Raw genomic sequence first — 25,725 nt, 5'->3', positions numbered from 1 at the left:
TCAAATATCGACTTGTTTCGTTGTCCTTAGAGGAAAAGTTGGGCTTCCGGGGCCGCTTGACAGGCTTGACTCGTGCAGGTTCCGGTTGGCAGGCACCTATCCATGCGGTTGTATCCACAACATCCGTTATGCTACAGACCTGGTTTGCTCGGAATCCGAAGAAAAGGGAGAAGTGTGAGGCAGCCAGGAACTACCAAATATGGTAAGTTAGATTGGAACGAATTTGTACATATCTTTTAGATTTCAAATTCGTCCTACTGGTATCTCCTTTCTATTTCATCTCCTGGGCACTCGTATCCCTCTACTAAAAGTTTAACACCGTCCGTGATTACAATTCGGGTTTCCTCTACACCCCCCCATTTCCCCTGCGATGTCCAGACGGTCAGATGGGCTCCCCAGTGAGCGAGGGCAGTCTGATACAGCGCAACGTCTTTCTTGACATCCAGGTTTGAATACGAACGATAGAAGGAAGCTATCATCCTCGAGCAAACAGTCGCGCTCGATGCATGGAATCGGCGAATGAGGTCGACCTCAGCGCAGAACTCGCCGATGTCTAAAGCTTGAAGGCCAGGCTTTGCCAACTCCCAATCAATAACAAACATGCGGTTGATATCGGAGCCACCGTCAGCGAGATCAATAAGTACATTTCCGGGCCAGAAATCACCCATGACGAGCTGGAGAGAAGAAAAATGTTAGTCAAAATTCTATCGAGTCCCGGGAACAAACCGACATCTTCTTCTTCAGATAGCATATCAGCTGAAATCTCCTTTCCAATCTCCTCCATCCGTTTAAATTCTGTTTCTCCAACTTCAGGTGGATTTTCTGATATGTTGAGAGTCGGATCCTCTCCTCTGATTGTCGAACCTAACCTCCCATACACAGCCCAAACACAGACCTCCTTACCTTGTTTGTGTTCTCGCAGTGTTTCCATCAAACGAGCAATGCCATTCTTGCCCCATGTATGGTGAAGTCCACCCAAGAAACTTCCTAAAGCATCCCCGATTTTCTCTGCTAGCGCAGGTGTGCACCGTCCATCGATCATAAACTTTTTGAGCGTAACAGAGTCTGTCCCACAGTCGTCCATGATAATGACATTCTCCTTTTCATCAAAATGGTTCACTCGAGGAACGGTGACAAGGGAGTCTGGAGGAATCAATGCGTGGACGTGGTTGAGGGCTTCAACCTCGTATCTCTATGCATAGCTTAGAATGACATGCCCAGATTACGCGCGATAAAGTATGATGCTTACCTGCCTTTCCAAATCGAAAGGGATGTTATTATTATCTTGATCCAACAACTTGGCCATATACGGCTTCGCATGCTTTACAACCATCGTCGATCGCCCGTCGTATGGTGTTTTGAGCTTGATTCGAAATGCAAAGTTCACAATACCATCAGAGAACATAACAATCTCTTCAGCAGCAAACGGAGTGTTTTCAAGATACTCTCGCAAGTCTGAAACTTTGGCGAGGTCTTTCTCTGTAGTTGTCATGTCGAGCAGAGATTGATGTAGAGAGCCTGTCTGACGTTATTTAAGATATCAGATATCTCGTGGTCGTTAAAGTAACTTGCTTTATCGGGCCGTTTACATACAGTTGTGGTCCGGCGAAGTGATTGGCAGACACAGCGCACAACAGGCCTGAGGCCTATAACGTAGTAAACACCTGGTATTAGGAACGTCCAACGTTCGTTCATGCATATCTCTTAGTATTCGCCTATAGGTCATGTACGATAGTGAGTCGGTTCTTGTGGCATTTTCGGTTGAACAGTCAAGTTTGAGGTTTGAATACTGGTCAAGACGTCACAGCCTCTCAATAAGGTAGGCTACGAAATATATTCGTGACAGAGAAAAAAAGTACGGACTTCTTGTTGTAACATTACTACACCTTGATGGCACATTTAGCTTCTCACGTTGATAACTCCAACCGAAGCGTGAAAGAAATCTACAGCTTGTCATAGTAGGTATCAAGAGAAGGAATCTCAGGCTACAGAAAGGGATAGAGTGAGTAAAATAACTCAAACATGGAGGATAGTCAAATCTCCGAACCTTGAGACCCTTACGAGTACGGATTTTGGTGACGACTTCCTCAATCTTACTGCCCTTGTCAAGAGGAGCTAGAATGACAAGACTGTCAGATAATCGAATGCAGAATGATATCCATTAAAACTCACATCCAGGCACCAACTCCCAGTGGTTGAAAACACATTGAGGGAAGGCCTGTCCGGCAGTATGTGATCGGAGTTCACCGTTGAAGCCGAAAGATTCAGAGACAGGGAGGTAGGCCTTGACAGTGAACATGGGTGTTCCGGGCCTCTGCTCCTCAGAGAAAACTTGTCCACGACGTTTGTTCAAGCAAGAGTAGATACCACCGATGGCGTTTTCGGGACACTGAATCTCGACTGTAGATTTCCGTGAGCTAAAGGTAAAGGAGACGGAAGTAATACATACCCAAGAAGATAGGTTCCTGGAGACCAGGGGTGGCAAGCAAGCAAGCAGCGTAGCAAACACGACGGCATGTAGGAATGATCTGCCCTCCACCACGGTGAATGGCATCAGCGTGCAGCTAAATAGAGAGGGTGGCGTTGGTTACAGCAGAACCAGAAATCATATCACTACTTACAGTAACATCGAGGACATTGATGCGAACACTACGCATATTCTCTTCAGCGCAGACACCTTCCTTAGTAGCCCACTGGAATGCAGCAACGCAAGAATCCTTGATCTCGTTCAAGTACTGAACACCCTTTGTAACATCGACCAACAGATTGGGACCCGTAGTGTCAGGACCGAAACACCAAATTTTCCTGGCGTCAGTGACATCCCATCCGAACTCATCGGCGAGGATACGCGCACGAGCCTTGAAATCGTCACGAGCGTTAACCTTGCCCTCCTCAATGGCCTTGGCGAGTTCATCTTCAAGAGGCATAGCCTTGGCGTAGAGACGATTATGCTTGTTCTGCGATTTCGAGAGAGCGACAATCGAAGACTCCGCTTTGACGGTCTCACGGTAGGGAACAACTGGGTCGGAGATCTTGAGGGGAACACCAGCGTGATCGTCTTGGAGGTCCTGAACGAAATGTTGGAGCTTCATTCTCATAACATACGATGCTCAATATGCTCACCTTCAAGCAAATTTCCAAGTGAAGCTCACCGGCACCAGCGACAATGTGCTCACCAGTATCCGACATCGATGTCTGGACACAAGGGTCGGACTTGGAGAGACGCTTAAGACCTTCGACGAGCTTGGGAAGATCGGCAGCGTTCTTGACTTCAACGGCGACCTGCACGACGGGAGAGACGGAGAACCTCATGACCCTCATGTTGTGCGCGGTTTCCGAGGTGGTGAGAGTACCGCTCTTCAACAAGAATTGATCGATACCGACGAGACCAACAATGTTACCAGCGGGGCAGTCCTCGATGGGCTCAATGTAACGACCCATCATGAGCACGGTACGCTGGATAGACTTGACGAAGAGGTCATCTTTCTTTCCGGGAATGTAGTTGGGACCCTGAATACGAATTTTGGGTCCGGAACGAACAGTACCAGAGAAGACACGACCGAAGGCGTAGAAACGACCTTTATCTGAAGTCGGTACCATCTTGGAGATGTAAAGAACGAGCGGGCCTTTGGGGTCACAGTCACGAATACCGATGGCGGACTCGTCATCCATAGGACCTTCGTAGAGGGTCTCGACACGGTATTTTTGAGCAGTGGCCGGAGAGGGGAGGTTGATAACAATCATTTCCAAGAGGGAGTCACCGGCGGGCAAGAATTTACGCATAACGACCTTAAGCAGGGCCTTTCCTTCAAGGTCGCGCTCATCCTGAGCAAGCTTAATTTCAAGCTTCTCGAGCATGGGGCCGATGGCGTCCTTCTTGTAGTTCATAACGGCATCGAAAATTTTGAAGATGGGGTCAAGAACGAACGTGTTGAAGGCACGTTCTAGAGGCTTGCCATCAGCATCTGTGCTCTTGGTAGACCATTTGCGAGTGGCAGGGTTGAAGAAATTGTCTCCCCACAGTTTGTCCATCATCTTTTCCTTGTCAACACCGAACTTCTTCGCATATCGGGAGGCGAATTGACGCAAGGAGAAGGCCCATCCGTGGAGACCAGAACCGAAAGCGACGGTACCCTTGTCAGGGTAAACCTGGACGTCACCGAGGGCAGGGTCATGGTAAGTGGAAACGATAACATTCACACTCTCAATGGTACGCTGGAAGGATTGGTAAAGGGCTTCCTTGTTGACCTGCAATTCGAGCAAGGCACGGTCGACCTTATTGATGATGACGACGGGTTTGATACGTTCCGTCAGAGCTTGACGAAGGACGGTTTCTGTTTGTACACAAACACCTTCAACACAGTCAACAACGACGAGGGCACCATCGGTGACACGGAGGGCAGCAGTGACTTCGGAGGAGAAGTCGACATGGCCGGGAGAGTCGATCAAGTTGATCAAGAATTCATTTCCTAAGCGATCGCATATCAGTACCAACAAGCGGATAGATCAATGTCTGAAAACGCACCGACTGTCTTTTGCTTAATTGCATCGACTTCTTCCTTCTGGACCTCGAAGTACATGGAGATGGCTGTTGATTTGATGGTGATACCACGTTCTTTTTCGTCTTCTCTTGTGTCAGTGAATCGCACATCACCAGCTTTTGCGCTAGCAATGATACCAGCCTTCGAAACCAGCGAATCGGTCAGTGTAGATTTTCCGTGATCGACTGAGAAGAGAATGAACAGGTCTGGTCTGACCTAGGAGAAGACATAAGAGACTCACCGTGAGCGATGACACTCATGTTACGAATGTTGGTGGGCCGGTCCATAAGGCCACGAATCTGGTCTGAAGAAATAGAAGGATCGAGTTAGGCCATATCTAGCATGCTAACTTCCTCTACGACTTGCCTACGGTGAAGTTACTGGCATGAAAATTTTTGATCAGCCAATGAGGAAAAAAGAAATCGAACGAAACTTACACCATGGTGACTTGATTTTACAGAGAGGAATACAGAAAAGGAAAACCAAGAACTCAGGAGAGCTGAGAAGATGTACAGTCGCGACAGGGAGGAGAGAAGCCCTGGGGACTGTTAAGTGGAGGAGGATCAAAAGCGTTGAACTGTCCAAAGCCTTATCGATCGTATTTAGGGCAGGTTCGGCTTCGACAACGTGACTTGGCGCGGGTTGCCGGACCCGGCACCCTTTTGCATCTCGACCTCGTATTTGAGTCGTAAAAAAAAGGAATCCACGTGCCGAATCTATGTACGCCGGCACACGTTGAGTGTGGTCGTTCCGGAAACCATAAGTTCTTCCAATGCTGAACGTTGAAAGTCTACACTCCGATTCATACATTGGAATGTGTTTACAATCTAGTGGCCTGAGCTTTAAATGATGGATGATCGGTCATATCATCTCTGGGAAACCCTGTCGGTGTCAAGGTGGGGTGGGGTGCTCATCTCAGGTCCAGGGCTCACTGTTCAAGTCGGAGGAAGACGAAATTACACTAAGCTTATTTGCAACCACCCAAGTACTGAAGTACTCATTCCGAACCCGAACCTTCTTGTAAGGATAAGGACTACTCGACTCTAACCTTGGTGGCCAACTCGCGCATGAATCATGATCAAGGCTGGAGTCCTTATCCTTGTAATTAGCGCCTTTGATACACAAGATACACTAAGCGTGAGAGGTGGACGGACAAGAGCTTTGGTATTTTTACTTCAGGCAAGTCAAAGCAAGTTAAAGACTCGCGCCTGCAACGGGTCTACTTCCGAAATTGTTGTACCATGGATATGCAAGAGCCCTACAGCATTGGCGTATTCTGTCTTCTACCAGCGGTTTACAAGCGAAGATGGATATCCCGCTGCATCATGATTGCATTTACGCTCGAATATTTTCAGGCTTTGAAGCTGTGAACTGGACAAGCGAGCGGCGAGCGACGTCACTTTTGTGATGCTTGTCACGGGAGTTCGCCCTCGAAAAAGTTTAAACGACACTCTCACCATATTCTACCACCATGCCTCCCCGTGGCAATGAGGGCTTTGATTTCACTCCAATCGTCACTCATTATCTATTTCTTTTGACCACTGTTCTTGCTGTCGTACGTCCCGTTCGTTCCATTTTCCGAGCTCGTCCGGATTTTATCCATTTTCACTTTGATTAGTTGTCATGGTTTATTGCGTTCATCGGTCAGGCCATATCTGAAGCTCAAGGTACGTTCTCATCATCTGTTCCATACCACAAACCGCTTTAACAAGAGCCCCATCAGCCCGAGGGAGCGTAAATGTACTGTGGTTCGCAATCTTCCTCCAGCTATTCTTCATTGCGGGTGTTCTGTACACCCTCGCAACCGACTCTATTGCCATGCACCGTCTTCAAATATCCGTCTTTGGCGCTATTGCAGTTGTCTTCGCCGTTCAAGGTGTTCAAGCTGGTATCTATAGCAGTCTCGGTGCTCTTGAAGCAATGTCCGTCGGCTGGCTCATCCTCTCAATGGTCGACATTATATGGCTTCTGTACTTCACATCCGAAGACGATTCATTGTTCCTTCACATCTTCAACTACTTGGGCACTGGCGGCCTAACACCTCCTTCTCGTCGTCGTCGAGTTCGTCCACAGTCGTCTATGCATAATATGTCTACAAACAATGGTTACGCGACAGGCGGTTACGCCTCAGGAGGTGGAATATCTTCCAAAGATATGAATTATGGAAATACAATAAGTGGTCCTGGTATGGTTGGTGGCGGATTGAGCCCCGGAATGGGTGCTATGAGCCCGGGGGTTAGGAGCCAGAACAGTTTTGGTGGCGGTAGTACCGCTGATGCGGCTACAAGGAGTCTCGGAGCTGTAAGCACTCACAATGCCCCTACAAGCGGTGGTGCTGCGTCGATGACCGACGCGCCAGGACCAGGATCCCCGTTGATGGCAGGTGTGGGTACTGGCGTTCAGCCTGGAGCACCCTTACCCGAACAATCGTCTTCCCCAGGAGCAGAAACGGTTACCTATAAAGCCAAAGCGCTATATGCGTGTAAGTTTCATGTTGGAGCCACATTTGAAAGCGGCTATTCAATTGATTTTTTTCTATAGACACCGCGTCGCCTGATGATCCAAATGAGATATCTTTCACCAAAAATGAGATCTTGGATATCGTGGACAAGCAAGGAAAATGGTGGCATGCGAGAAAAGGTGATGGAGCTGCCGGAAGTGAGTGACATTATCTCATCTTTAGCTTACGCTCTCTGATATCCTCTTGTAACAGTTGCGCCGTCCAATTATCTGCAAATCATATAACGTTCCACTGTTCTTGTATATCTTTCCTTATCCATTATGACGAATCTTTACGTTTCTCGTCCTTCTACTCCTACTCTCCGCTTCTCCCCACTATGCCGGGACAATTTCACCCTACCGCGGCTTCGTCGGCGGCGACGTTTCTCTTACACTCGTGCATGTTGGCTACCTCTTCTCCTCGTGTTGTTCTTTATGACTCGCGGTTTTTCCTCTTTCTCCTCGCTGTGCTTTCTCCGTACCCCTTTCCCCTATCTATATCTGCATGATACCTTTTACTCCAGTTGGTAATTATGAGATAATCAATTGCTAGAAGCTGGACCGCGAAAGCTTTGTAGGTGAGACTGACCATGTTACCAAGCAGCTGCAGCCTGCAGAAGGGATCCATATGTATCAGCTCCTTTCCTCGATAAGCTACGATACATCTCTACTGTCACTAGGGTGGAATAACGACCATGACACTCCCTCTCCTTTTCTCCAACTGCCTTACCATCATGATCGCCTTCTGGACGGCGCCGAACGACATGGGTGGAGTGTCTCTCTAGCCTTTTCCGAGCTGAAGGAAAAGTGTCTTCAAGCTGTCAAGGCAACGAAAGCGAAAGACGGCCTGGCACTCAAGGTACAATTCTTGTATCACTCTCAGAGACATATTCGAGTCGGAAATCTCTTCTCCCTAGCTCCGTATCACGCTCTCTTCAACTGGCGAGCTGAGTATCACTACTTCTCCCATCCCTCCTTTGAAGTTGGACCCATTATCCGAGGCATACTTCCTTCCACCGCCTCAAGATGATGCGAACTCGGATTCTTTTGGTGTTCAAAACTCCGGTACCATCAGTCTAACTCTTGACACTTTACCAACTCCCTCCTCCATCTTCACTTCCACCAAAACAACGCAGAGGCCACACTATGACGCTGCTCGTGCGCGTGCTGGTTTAAAATCCTATACGGACCCGGTAGACGTGATTTTGTTTAACGAACAAGGTCTAATAACGGAAACGTCCATCGCAAACATCGCATTTTATCGATCGCCTTACGGTTGGTTGACGCCCGCGAAAGAGACTGGGTGTCTCGAGGGTATCATGAGGAGGAAACTGTTGGAGGAACGCAAAATTAAGGAAGATAGGGAGGGAACATTGAAGAAGGAGAATTTGAAGGACAGGGAGGAGGTTTTGGTGTTTAATGGGGTTTTTGGGTGTCAGAGGGCACGGATCAGTTTACGCTGAACTCATCGAATACTGGAGGCATCCAGGCAACATTAATCCCGAATTATTCTGCTACTCTCTTCGTTCTCTGTGCTTGGAGACTGCCAAAATCAAAATCGCTTATCCTTGCCGTCTATACCCGTCTACTCAAAGCAATGCAACTCTGTGGCGTGCTTATCAGGACCTTGCATGACAAAATACCAAGGTCTGACACTGGAACGTTGCGGTACGTTCTTGCTGTCAGCTCTGCTTCACATCCGTAACTTACAAGAGACCGGGAACACACAAACACGGCAGCCTTCCGTGCAGCTTCACTCACCGCCTCAGCTCCATAATCTCACCTTTAAACGCTCGCACAAAGGATGGTCTTACATTCCTTGGTCATTTACCAAGTTCTACTCAAGCCACTTGTCGGCAGGACTTGTATTATTTTTCTAATCATTCTTTATCCAACTTCTGTTCGATTATCCGGCCTTCAATATTCATGTTTTTGTCAAGCGCTTGAGCGTCGGAAAACAAGCCACAACAGAAAATATGAAAGCTTATGGCCTTCTCTAGCATTCCCGTCCCCCTCATCCTCCCCACTCATTGCGGACAATATAAAGAGATGGGGAGAAAGAGCGCAATACGCCATGATCACCATCTTCGGAGAGTCAAGAGTAAAGACGGTGTGGGTACCTGTTTGTCATGCAATTCGATCTTCGTTGGGGCCCGCAGATCGTCAACCGGGACCATTTTCAACATTAAGGGAGGCGAAAGATCGATGTAAATCGATGTACAATCTCTTACTTTCCGGCTGCTTGTGGCTCTTTGCTCAATGCGTCGCAGTCGCCTTCGCCTTCTAACCCCTGGTAATGGAACAAATTCGCAGGGTGGAGTGTGTCCATCTATGTTAATGAGCACGTCTTCAACTACAGACCCTGCTTATGAGATGGACAATGCAACCTCGCCCTACTACGATCCCGATGTCTGACCTGGTTAGCAACGAGAAAATTCTGACCCTCGTATCACTCAAATATATAGTGTATCAATACCACTTCGTCATGGACACCAGATCGATTTGTACAACTGGGGATCCGCCGGATTGGACTTTCTGTACCCCTTTGCTCAGTTACGAGACGACTAACCGTTTCCAAGACCTCCGACGGCTAAATCTTCACCTCGATACTCGTCGTTGACGCTGTCCTCGTAACAGCCACAGGTAATTTGTGCTCGGAAAAACGGAGGTTGAGACAAGCCTCCCGCAACGACCCGCTATGTGTATACACTACTGCTTAGCACTCTGAACCACTGGCGGTGTAATCTTTGATCCGGTCCATGTTGGATCCACATATCCCGGCGTACCGTAGCTCTGAAGCCGTAGGCTTTGGGGCTCCAAGCTGTGGTTCTCAATCTGACAGATTTGACCGAATGGCGCCGAACGGAGTCTGAAACTCAGCCCGGGTTGCTACAAAGTGTAGTGTATCTTGGTTGGCGGTGATAACAACCTTTTTCAGATCATAAGTCCTTTAGCTCAAAAAGGTTGTGTTCATCATCGTTTCCGTCTGTATGTCGCATGTATTGAAAGGCGCTTTGACGACAGCGCGATGGATCTCAGTAGGTCCAGAGTGTAATGTCAGTGTAAATAAATTAACATTCAGGCCTCGGCGGAAGAAAAGGTACATGCATATAAAACATCGTTCGAAACATTAAATACTTCGAAAGCCCGGAGAGTGTAGTTTTACAAGGAAAAAGACAAGAAAACAAACAAACAAGGAATCGATCAAAATAATTCTAACATTTTGCGTTATACCATACTGGTGAGGTTTTCACCCACGGTAAAGTGTACATGGTCGCCTTCACCCAATGTGAGACGAACAGGCAGACGAGGATCAATGCGAACAGGAGCGCTGCTTCCGACGAAGAAATCACCTCGACTGAAGTTGCGAGTAATAGCTGCGGCCTCTTCATCGGTCAAATTACGCGGGCGTTTGGCAGGGCGGAAAGAGGACGAGGAAGCGCCAGTGTATTGGCCGTTATAATCAAAGTAATGTTGCTGATTCAAGTTGGGAGCCGCGGCGTACATGGGTGGTGCAAAGTTGGGAACACTGGTTGAGGCACTGGCTAGAAACCGGTGAGATATGTTACCTAGAGAGAGGCTGATAATGCGTACCAGAGTTTTGATGAGAGTGATCGTTGTTTGGACCACCCTCTGGGTCAGGATAACTGCAAGTTGCACTCAACCCACGTTTGATACAACTCTGTGAGTAAGAACGTGAGTCAATGTTGGTGTTTCTGTTGCAAACAGCAACAGACCTGGCAAGGCAGAACCTCGCTACATCTGGTTTTCCCTGTATGACATGCTACGCAAGCACGGCGAACCGAAGGAGCTTTGGCTGTGAAAAAAAAGCGATGATAAGTGTTGATGGAAACCTGCAGGAATAGAGAACCATGGCGACATACGTTTCCTGGAGGGGGGATCTGCAGGAGCAGCTGAGGAACCTGGCGACTGTTGGACGAGATGAGAGTCCTGAGCAAGTTGCTGTTGAAGTTTCTGGGTGTCGATCGAGTTGTCCTGAATTGCACCGGACTCGTCTGACATATTATTTTCTGCGGCGGAGCGGGGCACTCGGTGGGGAGGACCGTTGGGAGGAGTCCGAGACGGGAAAAGAAGCGGACAAGAGACGACGGAGCAGATCGGAGCAGCCGTTCAGCGGGCGGTCGGGCCAAACGGGGCCAAACACGACCAACGTTGCCGTCAACACAGCCACACACAGTCCGGTAACTCAAACACATCTGCCGGTAACAGCCTGATCCAAGCTTTTACTATAAGGGCCAGACATCTCTTTGCTCTTCCTCCATCATCAACATGTCTCTCCAACCACCAGTCCCCTACTCTGATTTCGAATTTACCTTTAACCCTCAGCTCCCTTCTTTATTTTCAAATCCTCCTCGAATTCCACCATCGAGCGAGCTCTTCACCGAAAACGAAACCACAGATATCTTCAACTTCTTGGAGGGTTTCGATACCGGCATTTGGGACTCGGAACCCATAGATCCCTTCTTCCAGAATCATTGTTCTTCCTCATCACCGTTACATCTACCTCCATCCACCCCTTATTCCAATCCACATCTCAATACCGCTCCGGAGCCATCAGTTTCCAATAAGCCCAGACGTTCTACTCGCTCTGCATCTTCTAGAGCCACAATACACTCACCGACATCTGAAACATCATCACGAGGCATAAGTCAAGCTCCGAGTACAGTCTCGGACTCCTCTACCACATCTCCGCCAGCCGCATCGCCAGATCCTGCTGCTGATCTTTCAACAACATCGAAACGCGGAACGCGCACGAAACCTCTCCTTTCTACCCCTCAAAAACGTTTGAATCATATCCAGTCAGAGCAGAAACGGAGGAACGCAATTCGCGAGGGCTATGCGCAACTAATATCCTTGCTATCTCCTGCCGGTTCTGCCCCCGGAATGGCTCTGGGAATGCCCACCCGAGGCAGGCCGAAGGGTAGCGGTAGTAGGGGGAAAGGGACAAACAAAGGGAAAAGCGGGGTCTTGTTCCGAGCGGTGGAGTACTGTCGATGGCTGGAAGAAGGTCGGGATGCGCTTCGGCAAGAGGTGCTACGACTTGAGGAGGTGGCTGGAATTAAACATTCCTCGTAGTGATGCTTGACGCAGCAACTTTCTTCTTCGACGTAAGTCTTCGCCGACTCTTGTTTTCATACTTGTGTTCCTAATATATTCTTTGCAGGAAGACGACAAATGACAGAAAAGAAAACCCAATGACCCCTTTGTACACTTGACCTTGAACCATAACTTACGGACGAAACAGTCTCCAGGATCTCCTTGTACACACTAATATGTGCTTTTACTTACTCAACCCTGTACAATATTTTCTGTGAACTACCTCGATTTTTCACGTGTATTCTTTCGCCAGTATGGGATTTTTAGCGCCCAAGATCCACACTTTCTCTCTCAACATTGAATAGGGAACGTCAAACCTCGGTAAACTTGCCTCACTCTTCTCTACCTGGCTGAGTTTATTGTCCTTGGACCAAGTAGTCCGTGATTTATGTTTGACGTGCTTCGGGTATCGGGTACAGAGGACAACCGAACATGCAATATGGTCTCGAAGATCAAGGTATCCGCGTTGCGCCACAAGGGGTGTCGTATGGTCGTGAGTGGATTTCACTCGCAAGGTTGATTTGGGGTGGCATTCAGCATGAACTGTCGCGGGAGAAACACTGGAGCTGCTGTGCTGCTGCACATGAGTACTTATGTGTTGCCGCCACCAAACCCTTCTAGTCTAGTAACAAGTACTCTGGGTTGTTTACACTCCCAAGTACGTATGTACATATGTGGATTTCGGTCTCGAGTAGTATTCTCTCCAGGGCCGGTGATCTTCGAATTTGTCCTCCCGTCTCCTCCGTTATCCAATCCCTCCGTCCGTCCGTGGTACGGATGTAACTTCTCGGCGTCCCCGGTGTGAGCCATATTTTACGGTCCAAGGAAGAAGGTGAACCGAGGACCCTATATTTGGAGTTCTGAATCATGCGTTGCTACAGCGATGTACAGTTGGATTAGGACGTCCAAACACTAAACCAGAAATTGAGCAAGTGTCCGCTCGTCGCCTTTTGAGGACCAACGCGAGGTATTAGCAGCCAAATTGCCATCGAACGCATCGGCCAACTAGTGCTCCCAGTAGCGAACGCTTCGCGCCTACTTGAACAAGCCACAAGACACTGGGTTGCCACGCAGAGGCGAGAACGAGGACTCAATTCCTCACCTTGTTCTGGTTTCCTCGCGATCGTGAGCATAAACACTCGACGCCGCTTGAAAAAGCCTATAAATACACCCGGAATAGTTTTCGTCATTTCCTTACCTGGTGGTTCCATCTGGCATCAATATTCTCGACCAGGATTCTCCGCGACAGCGGTTGCGGAACTCGTCCAAGTCAAGACAACTTGGTGGTGATTGGGTACGATATCGACATGTTTAGCTTTTTCACGACGATCAGGGAACCTGAGTGCTCAAAGCAGTGGGTGAACGAGTTTCCTACTAGTGAAATATTCGATGACCACTTCACAGTGGAGGACCCTGCATTTATCATCTCCCACAATTTTGGTGAACTAAGAGGTATCTCAGCCTAAGGCACTACCCACACAGTAATCGCAAGATAATACGCATTTGAGAAATTCTTCCGCGTCCTTGCCAACTGTCTGGTTCCTCGTTGAAGTCTGCGTATGAAAGATAGCCTTGCGGATCGTGCTGTGTTACTCCTTTCCAACATTCGAAAAGTTTCTGTCGATCCTGACCTTAGATGCGCCTTTGAGAACTTCCATTATGTGTCCGAGTTTCTGAAAAGGTGGTGAGGGGAAGGATGCGGGGGATGTTTGGTAGTGAGGAAGAAAGTGATACAGCATCCTTACCCCACGACGGAAAACGGAGACGTTGTACAGGGAGTTAGCAGAACTATCGCATCATGTTCCGCCCTAATAATCGGAATTGAACACCTAGTGACTATTCCGCCTGGTACGACAAGTTATACGATGTATATGTGTTTCTGTGGGAAGAGTCAGCACATATTTAGAGATACTAGGGCGAAAAGTAAAAAAAATAATCAGAGTCGAACCGCCCACAGGCGACCGTTATGCCGGATTCAAGTCATTCATCTTCCCAAAGCCAACCACTGACGTGTGGTGTCTTTCGAAGAGTTCATATGGCCCCGGCAACATATCATCACGGCTTTGATGCGGTCAAATTAGAATAAACTTACCGGTATTCATGGCCGTCATGCAACCTATACCTATCTGCTAAGTCCACCCCTCTTCCTCCTCGTCCGTCAATTCCTCTCCTTGTCTCACTCCGTGATGACGATCAAATCCCGGTCGACGAGCCCACGACCGTCCATCGGTGTAAGGCATAATCCGAAGCGGTATGAAAAGCGTGTAAAAAGGACTAGGAAGCAAAGCGTGTCAGAGCGGGAAGCTTTCCACACACTGTCTGGATGAGAGCGTACTATCCATTTTCCCCTACGTTGAAAAATAGCTGAAGATTCTTCAGTCGTCTACACATGGCATCCACTTAGCATGACCAAATCGATCAAGCGCAAATTCTGTCAATACCCACCCCAGATCGTAGGAGTTCACAAAAGACTGAAGAAGGTTATCAGTTGAACAAGTCACACCGGAACGAACCATGTCATACCTCTGCCCTTGAAGTGGCCACTTTCCGGTATACGTCGTGATCCTGACTTTCAACCGACGTCTCCCCATTGACTACACTGTATACATGGAACAAGAACATGATCCCAACCGCAAAGAACAGAACGCCGGCCAGAATGAAAAGAAGGATATACGCAAGTACCGGCACATGATAACGCCAATCGTCCTGCTCATAAAACTCGTAAGGATGATTTGAGGTTCGCCACAGGCTTGGCAGGGGTTTCTCACCGTGAACAGGCCCAGAGCTTCGAAAAATTGGGGATAACCAAGAACACAAAAACAAAACGACGAGAGGCAGAGATATCCCCTGATACAGATGTCAGATTCGAGATCGTTATATGCCAGGTTATTGGACTGACATGAACATCACAAAGTGTCTTTCATTGTGCAACCCCACACACTGATTAATCCCTGCAAAAAATTCCATTGTTGAGCCCCGCGAATGTTGAAGAAATTTAGAATAAAGGGTAACACACACTGTCAAGATTTTATGAGTTTGCGGTAGCTTCAAGGGTTCATAACAGTGCTACGTACTGGGCAATGATGATCGTACTTCAAGACACATTTGTTACAGATCCTGCAATGATGGGTCCTCTCAGTAGGTACCAAGCATTTAAGTTTCTTGTACAATCAACAAAATGGTTTTTTTGAACACACACCTCGGGTTTTATTTGACCGCATTTCCTACAGCGAGTTACAGTGGCTTTCGTGATATGCAATTCATTGGACCACCTCACACCTTCCGTCAATGATCGCCCATTATGGTTTGGGCGGGGCCTTGACCAGAAGATATTTGTCGCTGGCTCTCGAGGAGGGTCGTCAACGAATCCTGGAGAAACAGTGCAGACGTAATAATAGTGCATGAAAAGGTTGAGGGCTATGAGTACACATATCGGCCCACTTATGAGAGGGAATGGCAAGGTAGGCATCACAACATCGACTGTTAAGAGAATGATCAGACCCCCACTGTTTGAGAGTGACGACGAGAGTGAGATACACGTACAAAAACATATTGCGCCGGTGGTTATCAGAATGACTGCAAAACCCACAAAATACGGTCCTGCAGTTCCGGTTATTCTATCTCCTAGTCGTTCTAATGCCTTGAAGCAGCGAAAGACTCTTTTCTTGCACCACATAGGTGGAACAATTTTTGGGACCTTGCTGGAAGCGACTTAGATAATAAATGAACTGCTGGCAGTACGTGCGTTCGTGACGCAGAATGCACTACTCTAGATAAGATCTTACCTTATCTATGTGCATTCAATTTTAAAGTCTTTCGCGTCGTCTCGCGTTCAAGATTGGTCTGTCTCTTCTTGGTCTATTCTATCACCTATGTTTCCTATAGCCTGAACCTCCTTCTGTTTAAATTTCCTCTCCAGTTTCATTAACATCAAAAGATTCTCCGATCTCATGCCGACTACGACCATATGGGGGACTTGGAGGACAGCGAAGAAGTGGCCATTTTGTTGCGGGATCTTGGTGCAAGATGGTTGGAGATGGCATATGGCGACGGTAAGAGGGGGCTCATATTTCCACGTTCCGAAATTGAAAGATTTTTTTGCAACAGAACGAAACAGAGAACTATGGTATCAAAGGCCTGAAGCGACCACAATATAAAACAGGAACGTTAATAGTTACAATCAGGTAAGATAGCGATTATATATCATACACAAAAAGAAACACCAAATAATGATATATGATATAGGCTCGTAACGAATGGTCATGACGAAGCAATCACTTTTTCAACACCTTCAACAATGCCTTAACGCCCTCAATCCCAAATCCACCCTCCGTGGTAGGATAACAAACATACATCGGCACCCTTCCAGAATCAAACTTGGCTCTGAAATCGCCTCGTTTCAGTAAACCAGCTGTGCCAGCTACCTTCGAGTACACCTTCGACAACCCCGCAATTTTCCATCCTGAGAGGTTAGCTTTTGGGCGAAACGTGTCAGACGCCGTTATACCAAAGGTGACCTTGGGAGGCCGTGAGGGTGATGCTTTTTGAAGGAGCTCGAGCGAGGTGTGGATGAGAAGCTCGGACGTGCCTCGGGGTCCAGAAGGGAAAGAGATGGCATTTTTAATGAGGTAGTAAGGCGAGGTGGGAACGGACTTGGACGCCATATCAAGAGAGAAATCAGCGTCGAGGGAGGAGGAAGATGAGGAGAGACTACGGGAAGAGAATAGAGGTGATTGAAAGGGAGATTCAGAATCCGAGGAAGAGGTAGATCGGGAAGAACCTCGTTCGGGAGATGTCTCTGGAGAGGACTTGTGGTGCCCTAGTGCAGGAAGAAAAATTTTGCGTTTCTGTTTGAGTGGCGATCCGGTTCGGACTGGAGCTAGGGCAGGTGCGGGTGATACCTCGGAGGCAGGGGGCTGGTACGGCCCGTGAATGGGAGTGAGGATCAGAATCCCGACGATGTGGCCCTCATGGCGAGCGACCAAATATCGACGGTGCTGTTCATCTATCCATGGAAGTCCAGTGGTCTGTAGGGCACACGGTAAGTCCTCTAATCTAAAACCTGAAGAAAAGAGCAACTTACAGAGGCCAACTGGAGGCCTTTCAGGCCTTTACTTCTTCGCCACTCAAGTAGGCCATCCTCGACTTCCTGTCTGTCATGCTGTGACCAGTTTTTGGTGGTTTCCTCAACGGAAACGCCAGCTCTCTCTGCCCTCCGGAGATTCTTTTTTAAATCCTTAACTGCACCGACACCCTCCTTCCCCTTTGTGCTTGTCAGGTCCAGGATATGGTCTGGATCGAGAACTTCCTCGTGGATACACTCGACCGTAGACCATCCGAGTCCACGTTCTTTGTCGTTGTTGGCCAAAACGGTCTCGAGAGCGAGATCGGTACAACACCAAACGGGTTTCGCTTTTTGTTCATGAACTGCCCAGGACACGAAGGCCTTGGCGGTGGGACCGAGAAGAGAAGGATCGGAGACGAGAGGGTTGCCCCATGCAAAGATGTATTGTTTTTGTTGCATGTACCCTTGGATGGGGAGGAAGGTAGAAGTGGGGTTCTCGGCGCGGAAAGAGGCGGGCGCTTGCCATATCTTGTAGCGGGAGAACTCGAGCCAAGCGGTGGAAGAAGAGGAACCATAGGAAGAGATCAGATGAGCGATGGAGGATTTATCGAAGGAGGAAGAGGAAGGAGACGAAGGCTCGGCGCGATCACGCTCGTCCTCATCGTCGTCAAAGTTGAATATAGAGGAGCTGGCGTCGGAGTCCACGTAATTGGACTCTTGCTGGTCTTGATGGTGTTGGGATTCCTGCACTGGGATCGACATTGTGATGACAGGGGGGGCGGGTGCAGATAGAGGAGGATTTGAGTTGGAAATGGAGTGGAAGATGGGTTTTTATAAGTCCGTACCGCGCCTTAATGTCTTGCATTTGTGTCCCCGGTTTTTCGGAAACCAAGGTCATTTGCTTGCCTCCTCGGTGGAAAAGCCGTGGGCGATTATAGCCGGGGTGCCCGATCGAACCAAAGCCACACCCGCCGACTGCGGCATCGTCATGTAATCCTAAAAGTGCAAGTGTGGTATGCCGATACACCACCCGAAACACCCAGCTAGTCGGCTGTACTCCGGCCATCCTCCGCGGTTGGCGTGACCCAACTCCGAGGGCTGAGTGTCACGGTGGGCGTTGTAGGCGTGGAATCAGTTGCGCGGACTGGGAGAGCCTCGGGTTGCGTCGGACTTCTAGTTGCAGATTGGGCTTGTTTTGTCGGAGTTGCAGCTCTTCGTTGTGGGCAAAACGATCAAGCTCTACTTAGTACTGAAGCCACCGAGGGTTTCCCCCTTAGAAGAGTGCTACCGTGTTCGTTCCGCTTGAGCTTGACTATTTGGTGAGACTGCAACTTTACAGCTCTCTTTTTACTTGATCACATAGAAATCAACAGTAAAGGAGCCTTTACTGCTTCAGTCGGCTTTCGATAAATTGGGCGGAAGACTTTGTCAAAGCTAGGCAACAATATTCGGGGAGAGACGCCGCAGATTGACATACATAACTGGTGGACTGATCCATAGGAAAGAGGATTATGTCGACAGAGATGAGAATAGTACTCCACGATGAACGTTTGAACCCCTACATGCAAAAAACGGACAATTTCATACAATCAAGTTCATACGGCATGAGGACTGGTCAATCTCAAATGTTCGTGCCAGGGGGTTACTTCAAACTTCAACTGGTTCATCTTCAATGCAGGCTGTGAGTCCAGTTAAATAAGAAGGAAAACCAGGAGTGCTCCGAGAACAACGCACCACATATCATTGTATAAAGATTAGTCCGGATTTTCATTGAGCTCTCTCGGCGATGTTTCTCCCAGCCTTCCAGGACATTCAGCAGCCTTTCATAGCTCCCGACATTTTTAATTCGATAGAACTTGGTTTTCTTATGGACACCAGTCTGCCACTCACTAAGGCAGAATTTCACCTAAAACGATAAGTTAAAGGGCTTCTTAGCTAGAAAGAGGACATCTTAAAAAGTCATTTACCAATGTAAGGATGAAGGCTATAGTTTCGCGTGGTATCGGGTTAAAGATGCTGTTGGAAGCAAGGAGGAAGGGTCTCATGTTTGATTGTGTAAGGAAGAATTTGAGGATACCCTGAATAATGGAGTTTTCAAAAATCCCTGTCCGTTTGGTGGGGTCCTGAGATGTGATTTGGAAGTCGTATCTAGTAGAGAGTATAGAGAGATAAACTTTACCTTATAAACATAAGCATAGTCTTCCACAAGTCGTCGATACAAGGACTCATTCTTTTTGGTGCCATTTAACATGCTGAAACCGTATGTCTGCTGGACAGATTTCCGAACGTTCGAACGAATCAATTCGCCGCAGACGTTATTGACTTTCCGGAAGACCTGGCGAATATAATCAATCATTCCAGTTAACGAAACCTTGACCTAGACATGCCGTACGCTCTGCAGACAGGACTTGTCAGAACTGTATATCGCACTGATGTCAGTTTTCTCCAAACATGATCTAGCAATACCCTCTTGCTGGCTGGTGTTCGGAAATGGACAGGTTGCGACCACTCTGGCATCATACTCATGGCGAGCACTTTTGAGAACGGCATCGAGAGCAGGCTGAAAAAGGGTTATTGACACGTCGAACAACTCGGGACGCTTGCTGTATAACTTACCTTCTTTCGGTGATTACTCAACCGGGCGCTGACAGTTTCATTCGTGTTTCGTCTTTGTACGGGCTGCAAAAAAGTTACAGTCAATAATACGAAGTTGCAGAGTCGATATCTGACATACCGTCGAGGTAGCTTCTTTATCACTGGTATTTTCTTCGTCAGAATGCCTTTCAAAATAATCATCGTCTTGCGGTGAGTCACTCGAGGTGATCTCGATTATTGATATGTTGTCCTCATCTTCGTCTTGAGGCGGATTTTCCTCCTCTTCGTGTCCCCTAGAAGGGAAATCTTTCCCGATTCTGGCGGTTAGGTTACTAATGGCAGCCTCCTTTTCGCGCAACAAAGCCTCATAGTTCTCCTTCATGTCGTCCTTTTCCTTGAGTAAATTCAATATCGTTTTCGTACGTGAATCCAATTCGCGTTCCTCATCCTCGAGTTTCCTGTTAGCGACATACAACTCGTCTCTGAGTCTGTCTATTTCCTTCTCCGCTTTGGTGATAGCAATCATGTCGCATTGATAGAACGGTGTTCCTGTTTCTCTGGAATGAGCAGAGACAGGCGTTAACACTGCATCAACAATGTTTGATCTAGTCTGAGGAGATAGATCAGTATGATTTGTTGCAGCCGGTTCTCAACGCGCCATACCTGATGATCGTAGTGTTGCTTAGAAGCCAACGAGCTCTCCGAGAGATGCGTCCGAAACGAGAAAGCAGGCGTGAATCTCTTTCTGGGGGGTGAAGGAGGGCGAGAGTCAGAAGTAGATCTTTTGAGGCTAGAGCTCATATTCATGGTGATGGTGTGAGTGGGCGTTCGACAAGGTTCAACACCTCGAAAGAGGCGTGAGATATTCCGTGACGCCACAAAACCTTCTTCATCGCAAGTCCGAATCTGTCTGAGTCAATCATTACGTGCATACCTAAGCAAGACGAAATGGATCTATGCGATGAGTAGCCCGGGTTTGCTTCAAGAACTATCCACGTCACGGAACATTGGATACAACGTGGGCGGCGAGCTGTGGCACAAAGACGACGGTGTCCGTTTATCCAAACTTAGCTGCCCATGGTCACTGCGTTATTCCTTCGAAGAAACCAGTTTACTTCATATTGTGATACATGTAGGCCACCTCGAGGGAAATTTGAGAACGAAGGCCAATGGAGACGATGGTTGAACATACCACCAAATCCACCCGTTTCGATTGTTCAGAACTTCCTCAAACTCCTGAGATTCCATCGAGGTTTGCAAACGAATCACGTCGTTGTGAACGTTTGTATGAACGAAAGAGAAGCAGAGGAACGAAAGAAACGATTATGACCCCACGCGATTCACACGCTCTCACTCTCTAATTTACACTCCGTCGTTGACTATATCGTCCTCTTTGCGTTAAGCATGAAGACCTCCACGCAACTAGCCATATACCCAATCCTGACTGTTCTACTTCTCTTCATTCGACTGTTCACAATTCTCCCTAGTTTGACACGGGAACCCAAACGTCCCAAGAGAACCCGCTCCACCGCGAAACTTGCAGTATTTTTGGGCTCTGGAAAGTCCGATTCGAAACGAAGAGATGACATACCTATATTCACGCTTCGCTAATTCCAGGCGGCCACACAAGTGAAGCTCTGAATCTACTTTCCGCAGTTGATTTCGACCGTTACACGCCGAGGGTGTACGTCGTTAGTGAAGGAGATACGCTTAGTGTTCAGAAAGCTCGAGATCTGGAATTCACCAGGGGTCAGCGTCAGAAGGTCAGCCTCACCGTATTCAAGGGTTTTCTTGATTCCAGCGACACATCTAGAATCAATTCACCATCCTGGTTGTACCAAGGGCAAGAAGGGTTCATCAATCACTTTACACAACACCGTTCACCGCATTCCTCTCTTTGCTCAAGTGTCTTTATCATGTTACACTATTACCAGTCCTCACAAGTAATCCTTTCGCCGACGTACTGATTGTAAACGGTCCCGGAACTTGTTTCATCCTCTGTCTTGCGGTTGTTGTGAATAAGGTGTGTAATTAATATTCAAGAACCTTCAGCTTAGGGATAAACTAATCCCGGGCGGTCGGCCAGCTTCTCGCACTCGAAGCTCCCCGAGTGATCTATGTTGAATCATTCGCAAGAGTCAAGTCGTTCTCAATTTCAGGGAAACTACTCCGATATCTTGCGGATAGGTAAGGGATACCTACTACTCGCAGTCTCTCTTAAAACAACCATGGATGAATAGGTTTGTCGTGCAATGGCCTTCGTTACTCAAAGATGGGAAAAGAGGAGAATGCCTAGGTTGGCTCGTGTAACAGGAAAATTGGTTGCGCCGTCGATGACTATCGTAGGGTAGATGCTGGTCAGACAACGGATACAACCGAGAAGCATGAATAGGAAGGAAGAGAGAAAGAGATACCTAAATAAAGAGACTAGACTGCCTTCGACCCAATAACCTCCTTCTCGTCTGGTTCAAGCTGAACAGCAGAATCATGTTTTCCGCTACTTTGATCCACATTGTCTTCCTCCGTTATCGCCTTCTTCTGGTGAGGAATATTGGAGAGGAAGAGGGTGAGGAAGAAAGCAATTGCAGCCCATGGAATCAGAGATATAAAACACCACCGAACACCATCCCGAAAGGCTTCTTTGATTAGATCTTGTGCACCTGGCGGAAGTCGCCCGATACTCTGGAGGGAGCCCATGCTTCCACTGAATTGACCCAGGCCAGTGGCAGCAGCCGGTGAAATTTGCCCATCCCTGATGGCGCGAAAGATATAAGCTCGAACACGAGCGTTCAGTACAGCACCGCACTGTGCGAGTCCAATGGTTCCTCCGAGAGACCGGGACTTTTGTTCGTTAATGAGACCACTCTTGAATAAGAGAAACGAGATATAGCTCACGAAAAGTATCAATGCCGAGACAATCGCAATGCGCTCACTCGGTTGTGAAAAACGAGCGTGTATGTTCAGCGAACCGATGGTCAACCCGCAGCCTACACCAGATATGGCCAGGTATCTATAATGGGTTAGAATCTTTCAATCGAATCTGGGCAACAAGACTTTGTGGTCAATGAATTTTACTCACACGTTGACTAAGGTTTGCTTGCCCTCCTGTACTCCCATAGAAATGAGACCAAGTGAGAGGGGTATGATAAGACTTCCGAGGATAATCGGATACTTGGGCTAAGTGCAAGAGAGAGATGTGGTTAGTATTTTGGCTCATATGGATTTAGAGTGAACTTGCCTGTCTTAAAAACCGCGTCATCTGAACGGCGATTAACGTACCAACGCCACTGCCGGGCGCAAAGTACACTAGCTGGACACCTGCTCGGCGAGGATCCAATCCGTTCACGATCGTCATGAAAATAGCCACGAAGTAGAACATGACAATCATGACCATGCCCCCCGCGAGCGATGCCGCGAGAACAGTGATGATCTCGTAACTCCTGAAGAGGTCGGTAGGAATCATAGGGTAGGCGGATAGGATTCTAGATGTCTTTGCCATTGCGATTCCCTTGTCTTGACGCCGCTCTAAGATATATTCCCAGAACATACAAGGCAAGAAGATCAAACCCCCGACGACGAAGCAGGCGATAACTTTAGCACTTTTCCATTCTTCTGTGGAGCCCCAATTCAGAGCAAGAAGGATGAGAATACCTCCAATAATGAAGAGGAACGCCCCGATCCAATCGACCTTTAGGAATTTTGTCAAGTAATTGGGGAGGGCTTGACCAGCCTGTAGTCCATCTTCGACTACGAATCCTTTTTTCAAATGCTTTCTCAGGAGCAAAAATGTTAGAGCTATTGCCAGAACACATGCGGGAAGGCTACGAGTCGCAGTGAGAACCGGCGTCTTAAGCTGGAGGAGATAACCCACTTGATTGCAAAGATCCAGCGGAAAGACACTGCCCCTAAGTAGCCACCAATAACGGGTCCAATGCTGTACCCTATGGAGTACAGTAGAAATAAAACGGCTATCTGACGGTTGTTGGCATCGAGAGACGCCGAATCGGACAAAATTACTCGTACAACCTTAGTGAAGTGTTCGAAAAAGCCGTGTCAGAACATAAAGTTGTCGAGATAAACTTACAGTGAGCAATCCAGCCGCACCAATGCCAGCGACGGCACGACCAGCCAACATCATCTCCATATTTCTAGCCCCGGTACTCAAGGCACTTCCAAAAATGAAGAAAACCAGTGAGGCTTGCATAGCAAAGTGTCGTCCATAGATATCGGCAATCGAAGCAAAAAGCGGGAGAAAAACAGTCGAGGTCAACAGGTACAGCGTACCAATATAACTAAGGACGTCAAACAAGGGAATTGATAGCATTGAGATCAGGTAAGAGCCACAGGTTTGACAGGTTAGACACTATACCTTTGAAGATCTAGACGGTTAAATACGGACTGGGATAGGGAGTTAGAAAGCTAGCAGAGCAAAAAAGTGATTGGAACACACGGCGATATTCGTTTGAGCAGTCGCAACGACTGGAGAATCATGAATGTGAATACAAATACCTGCAACGGGGGTCGACTAGTGGCTGACCAGTATAATCCAATGTTTCTAGGAAAATGGGTATTGCTAGAGCAATAGTTAACTTGAGCATAAATTTCCATTGTTGAGCATTAGCCTTGGGTTTAGAGGGCGGTGATTCCGGCGAAGTCAAGCTTGGCCGACTCTCTGACTCCTTGGTTTTGGCGAGCTTTCGTCTGATGAACCGATAGGTCCAAATAATCATGGTGAAGGGAGAAGAAGAAGTTGAGAACTGTCAATGTTCAAGTTATCGTACCCATATGCTCATGCAAGCTTTTTTATGATCCGGGGTGCTATGCGCAGTACTGAATCTATGGGAACCACGGGCCTGTTGCAAATGCTGCGCGTTGATGTGAAAGGGTTTCAGATTGGCCACCAATTGAGAGATCTAAGAAGAGGGACGCGGCACGCGTGAGCGCTTTCACAGAGCGGGGGCAGTCCCATTTCGGAAGAAGACGATGACAATCTACAGCTTTTATATATTCGATAGGCGAGTAGATTGTACTCCTTATGCTTTTATTGCTGTTGATATTTCTCTCCAGACATTGCACATGCGTTTATTATCAGGATTGGCATCGTACACGTCGCCCAAAACTTGCAGTAGAAGGAACCCTCTTACCAGCCGTCTCCCAAACCGTCTCAGCACCCAATCCTAACGCGTCCGAACCGTCTACTTCTACGTTCAGCAGTCCCAGAAACACGCTCTCTTCGACTTCGGGTGTGGTTGTGGCAGTCAACGATGCTGCGAGTTCAACACCGCCTCCACCAACCTTACCTGCTGCCGGCGCTGACGTGACCTCAAGCACAGGACTCTCATTCGATGAGGAAGCCAAACTCGTCTACGGCGTAGTCCTTTCACTTCGTAATATGATTAAAAAGATATCGGGAAGGTATGCTTTGAAGCTCTCTGTTCACAGGTCCTAGTTCCTGTTTCTCACGTCGTCTTTCAGAGACGAACAATTCGTCAATTATAGAACTTCTTCCTACAAACTCCTTCTCTTTGAAACTATTTCAGGCTATAAATTCACTTTACTCAGTGACCCATTCGCCGATTCAACATCCCTACGTTTAGCTCTACGGGGAGTTTATGTCGGACCCTTTCTCGAGTACGTTGTGCGCAATCCTCTCGTCACTATGGACTCCAAGACACACGGAATAGATAACGAGTACTTCCGTAGTAGCGTCGACCGTGTTATGAGAGGACTGCCTGCTTTTTTCTGACATCGATTTATTTGCATTCCTTGGTATCGATCGAGGCGTCCCGTTGTTGTTACAGGGTGAACAGGTACTGCCAGGTGCCAAATACTAAAGAATCTCAGCAATTAAATACCCCCCGAACCAAGCATGTGATTCAAGTGCCCATTTGACAGCTTGCTTTGAGG

At 47.8% G+C, this 25,725-nt stretch overlaps 12 protein-coding genes across 12 annotated transcripts; 5 read left to right on the top strand and 7 right to left on the bottom strand.

Moving 5' to 3' along the window:
• Window positions 1–254: 254 nt before the first annotated feature.
• Window positions 255–1,555, bottom strand: E1B28_001576 (uncharacterized protein; the record flags this gene model as incomplete). Its single annotated transcript, XM_043147523.1, has 3 exons — window positions 1,250–1,555; window positions 731–1,192; window positions 255–674 (listed from the first exon to the last, which is right to left on the bottom strand). Exons 1-3 carry the CDS (start codon window positions 1,490–1,492, stop codon window positions 255–257), a joined length of 1,125 nt encoding a protein of 374 aa, XP_043016233.1. The 5' UTR covers window positions 1,493–1,555.
• Window positions 1,556–1,757: 202 nt separating this feature from the next.
• On the bottom strand, window positions 1,758–5,124 carry EFT1_1 (Elongation factor 2). Its single transcript, XM_043147522.1, has 10 exons — window positions 4,979–5,124; window positions 4,908–4,921; window positions 4,783–4,845; window positions 4,526–4,726; window positions 3,124–4,469; window positions 2,622–3,068; window positions 2,450–2,564; window positions 2,173–2,400; window positions 2,048–2,115; window positions 1,758–1,985 (listed from the first exon to the last, which is right to left on the bottom strand). Exons 1-10 carry the CDS (start codon window positions 4,981–4,983, stop codon window positions 1,944–1,946), a joined length of 2,529 nt encoding a protein of 842 aa, XP_043016232.1. The 5' UTR covers window positions 4,984–5,124; the 3' UTR covers window positions 1,758–1,943.
• An 888-nt stretch (window positions 5,125–6,012) lies between these two features.
• E1B28_001574 (uncharacterized protein) lies at window positions 6,013–7,286 on the top strand (the record flags this gene model as incomplete). Its single annotated transcript, XM_043147521.1, has 5 exons — window positions 6,013–6,096; window positions 6,160–6,208; window positions 6,265–7,023; window positions 7,083–7,199; window positions 7,255–7,286. The coding sequence occupies 5 exons, from the start codon at window positions 6,013–6,015 to the stop codon at window positions 7,284–7,286; spliced, it is 1,041 nt and encodes a 346-aa protein (XP_043016231.1).
• Window positions 7,287–7,668: 382 nt separating this feature from the next.
• On the top strand, window positions 7,669–8,503 carry E1B28_001573 (uncharacterized protein; the record flags this gene model as incomplete). Its single annotated transcript, XM_043147520.1, has 2 exons — window positions 7,669–7,899; window positions 7,958–8,503. The coding sequence occupies 2 exons, from the start codon at window positions 7,669–7,671 to the stop codon at window positions 8,501–8,503; spliced, it is 777 nt and encodes a 258-aa protein (XP_043016230.1).
• A 1,564-nt stretch (window positions 8,504–10,067) lies between these two features.
• On the bottom strand, window positions 10,068–11,140 carry E1B28_001572 (uncharacterized protein). The gene is made up of 4 exons (XM_043147519.1): window positions 10,925–11,140; window positions 10,778–10,857; window positions 10,635–10,722; window positions 10,068–10,585 (listed from the first exon to the last, which is right to left on the bottom strand). Exons 1-4 carry the CDS (start codon window positions 11,061–11,063, stop codon window positions 10,269–10,271), a joined length of 624 nt encoding a protein of 207 aa, XP_043016229.1. The 5' UTR covers window positions 11,064–11,140; the 3' UTR covers window positions 10,068–10,268.
• Window positions 11,141–11,288: 148 nt separating this feature from the next.
• Window positions 11,289–12,402, top strand: E1B28_001571 (uncharacterized protein). Its single transcript, XM_043147518.1, has 2 exons — window positions 11,289–12,169; window positions 12,226–12,402. Exon 1 carries the CDS (start codon window positions 11,331–11,333, stop codon window positions 12,135–12,137), a length of 807 nt encoding a protein of 268 aa, XP_043016228.1. The 5' UTR covers window positions 11,289–11,330; the 3' UTR covers window positions 12,138–12,169; window positions 12,226–12,402.
• A 1,885-nt stretch (window positions 12,403–14,287) lies between these two features.
• On the bottom strand, window positions 14,288–14,780 carry E1B28_001570 (uncharacterized protein; the record flags this gene model as incomplete). The annotated part of the gene is made up of 4 exons (XM_043147517.1): window positions 14,288–14,432; window positions 14,494–14,541; window positions 14,604–14,629; window positions 14,682–14,780. The coding sequence occupies 4 exons, from the start codon at window positions 14,778–14,780 to the stop codon at window positions 14,288–14,290; spliced, it is 318 nt and encodes a 105-aa protein (XP_043016227.1).
• Window positions 14,781–16,432: 1,652 nt separating this feature from the next.
• Window positions 16,433–17,985, bottom strand: E1B28_001569 (uncharacterized protein; the record flags this gene model as incomplete). Its single annotated transcript, XM_043147516.1, has 2 exons — window positions 16,433–17,185; window positions 17,242–17,985. The coding sequence occupies 2 exons, from the start codon at window positions 17,983–17,985 to the stop codon at window positions 16,433–16,435; spliced, it is 1,497 nt and encodes a 498-aa protein (XP_043016226.1).
• An 885-nt stretch (window positions 17,986–18,870) lies between these two features.
• E1B28_001568 (uncharacterized protein) lies at window positions 18,871–20,625 on the bottom strand (the record flags this gene model as incomplete). Its single annotated transcript, XM_043147515.1, has 8 exons — window positions 18,871–18,902; window positions 18,958–19,129; window positions 19,191–19,346; window positions 19,403–19,558; window positions 19,616–19,783; window positions 19,840–19,902; window positions 19,958–20,428; window positions 20,482–20,625. The coding sequence occupies 8 exons, from the start codon at window positions 20,623–20,625 to the stop codon at window positions 18,871–18,873; spliced, it is 1,362 nt and encodes a 453-aa protein (XP_043016225.1).
• Window positions 20,626–21,222: 597 nt separating this feature from the next.
• On the top strand, window positions 21,223–22,128 carry E1B28_001567 (uncharacterized protein; the record flags this gene model as incomplete). Its single annotated transcript, XM_043147514.1, has 5 exons — window positions 21,223–21,380; window positions 21,449–21,581; window positions 21,632–21,841; window positions 21,905–22,005; window positions 22,059–22,128. 5 exons carry the CDS (start codon window positions 21,223–21,225, stop codon window positions 22,126–22,128), a joined length of 672 nt encoding a protein of 223 aa, XP_043016224.1.
• Window positions 22,055–24,757, bottom strand: E1B28_001566 (uncharacterized protein). The gene is made up of 10 exons (XM_043147513.1): window positions 24,356–24,757; window positions 24,269–24,297; window positions 24,188–24,216; window positions 23,903–24,110; window positions 23,690–23,844; window positions 23,057–23,639; window positions 22,898–22,995; window positions 22,714–22,828; window positions 22,233–22,659; window positions 22,055–22,155 (listed from the first exon to the last, which is right to left on the bottom strand). The coding sequence occupies exons 1-9, from the start codon at window positions 24,546–24,548 to the stop codon at window positions 22,246–22,248; spliced, it is 1,824 nt and encodes a 607-aa protein (XP_043016223.1). The 5' UTR covers window positions 24,549–24,757; the 3' UTR covers window positions 22,055–22,155; window positions 22,233–22,245.
• E1B28_001565 (uncharacterized protein) lies at window positions 24,758–25,725 on the top strand. The gene is made up of 2 exons (XM_043147512.1): window positions 24,758–25,233; window positions 25,294–25,725. The coding sequence occupies exons 1-2, from the start codon at window positions 24,854–24,856 to the stop codon at window positions 25,562–25,564; spliced, it is 651 nt and encodes a 216-aa protein (XP_043016222.1). The 5' UTR covers window positions 24,758–24,853; the 3' UTR covers window positions 25,565–25,725.

The sequence above is a fragment of the Marasmius oreades genome, chromosome 1 (assembly GCF_018924745.1).
Source record: "Marasmius oreades isolate 03SP1 chromosome 1, whole genome shotgun sequence".
In the NCBI taxonomy this organism is placed as follows: domain Eukaryota; kingdom Fungi; phylum Basidiomycota; class Agaricomycetes; order Agaricales; family Marasmiaceae; genus Marasmius; species Marasmius oreades.
Note: the sequence above shows the minus strand (reverse complement) of the source record. Positions and strands in the feature narration are given on the sequence as shown.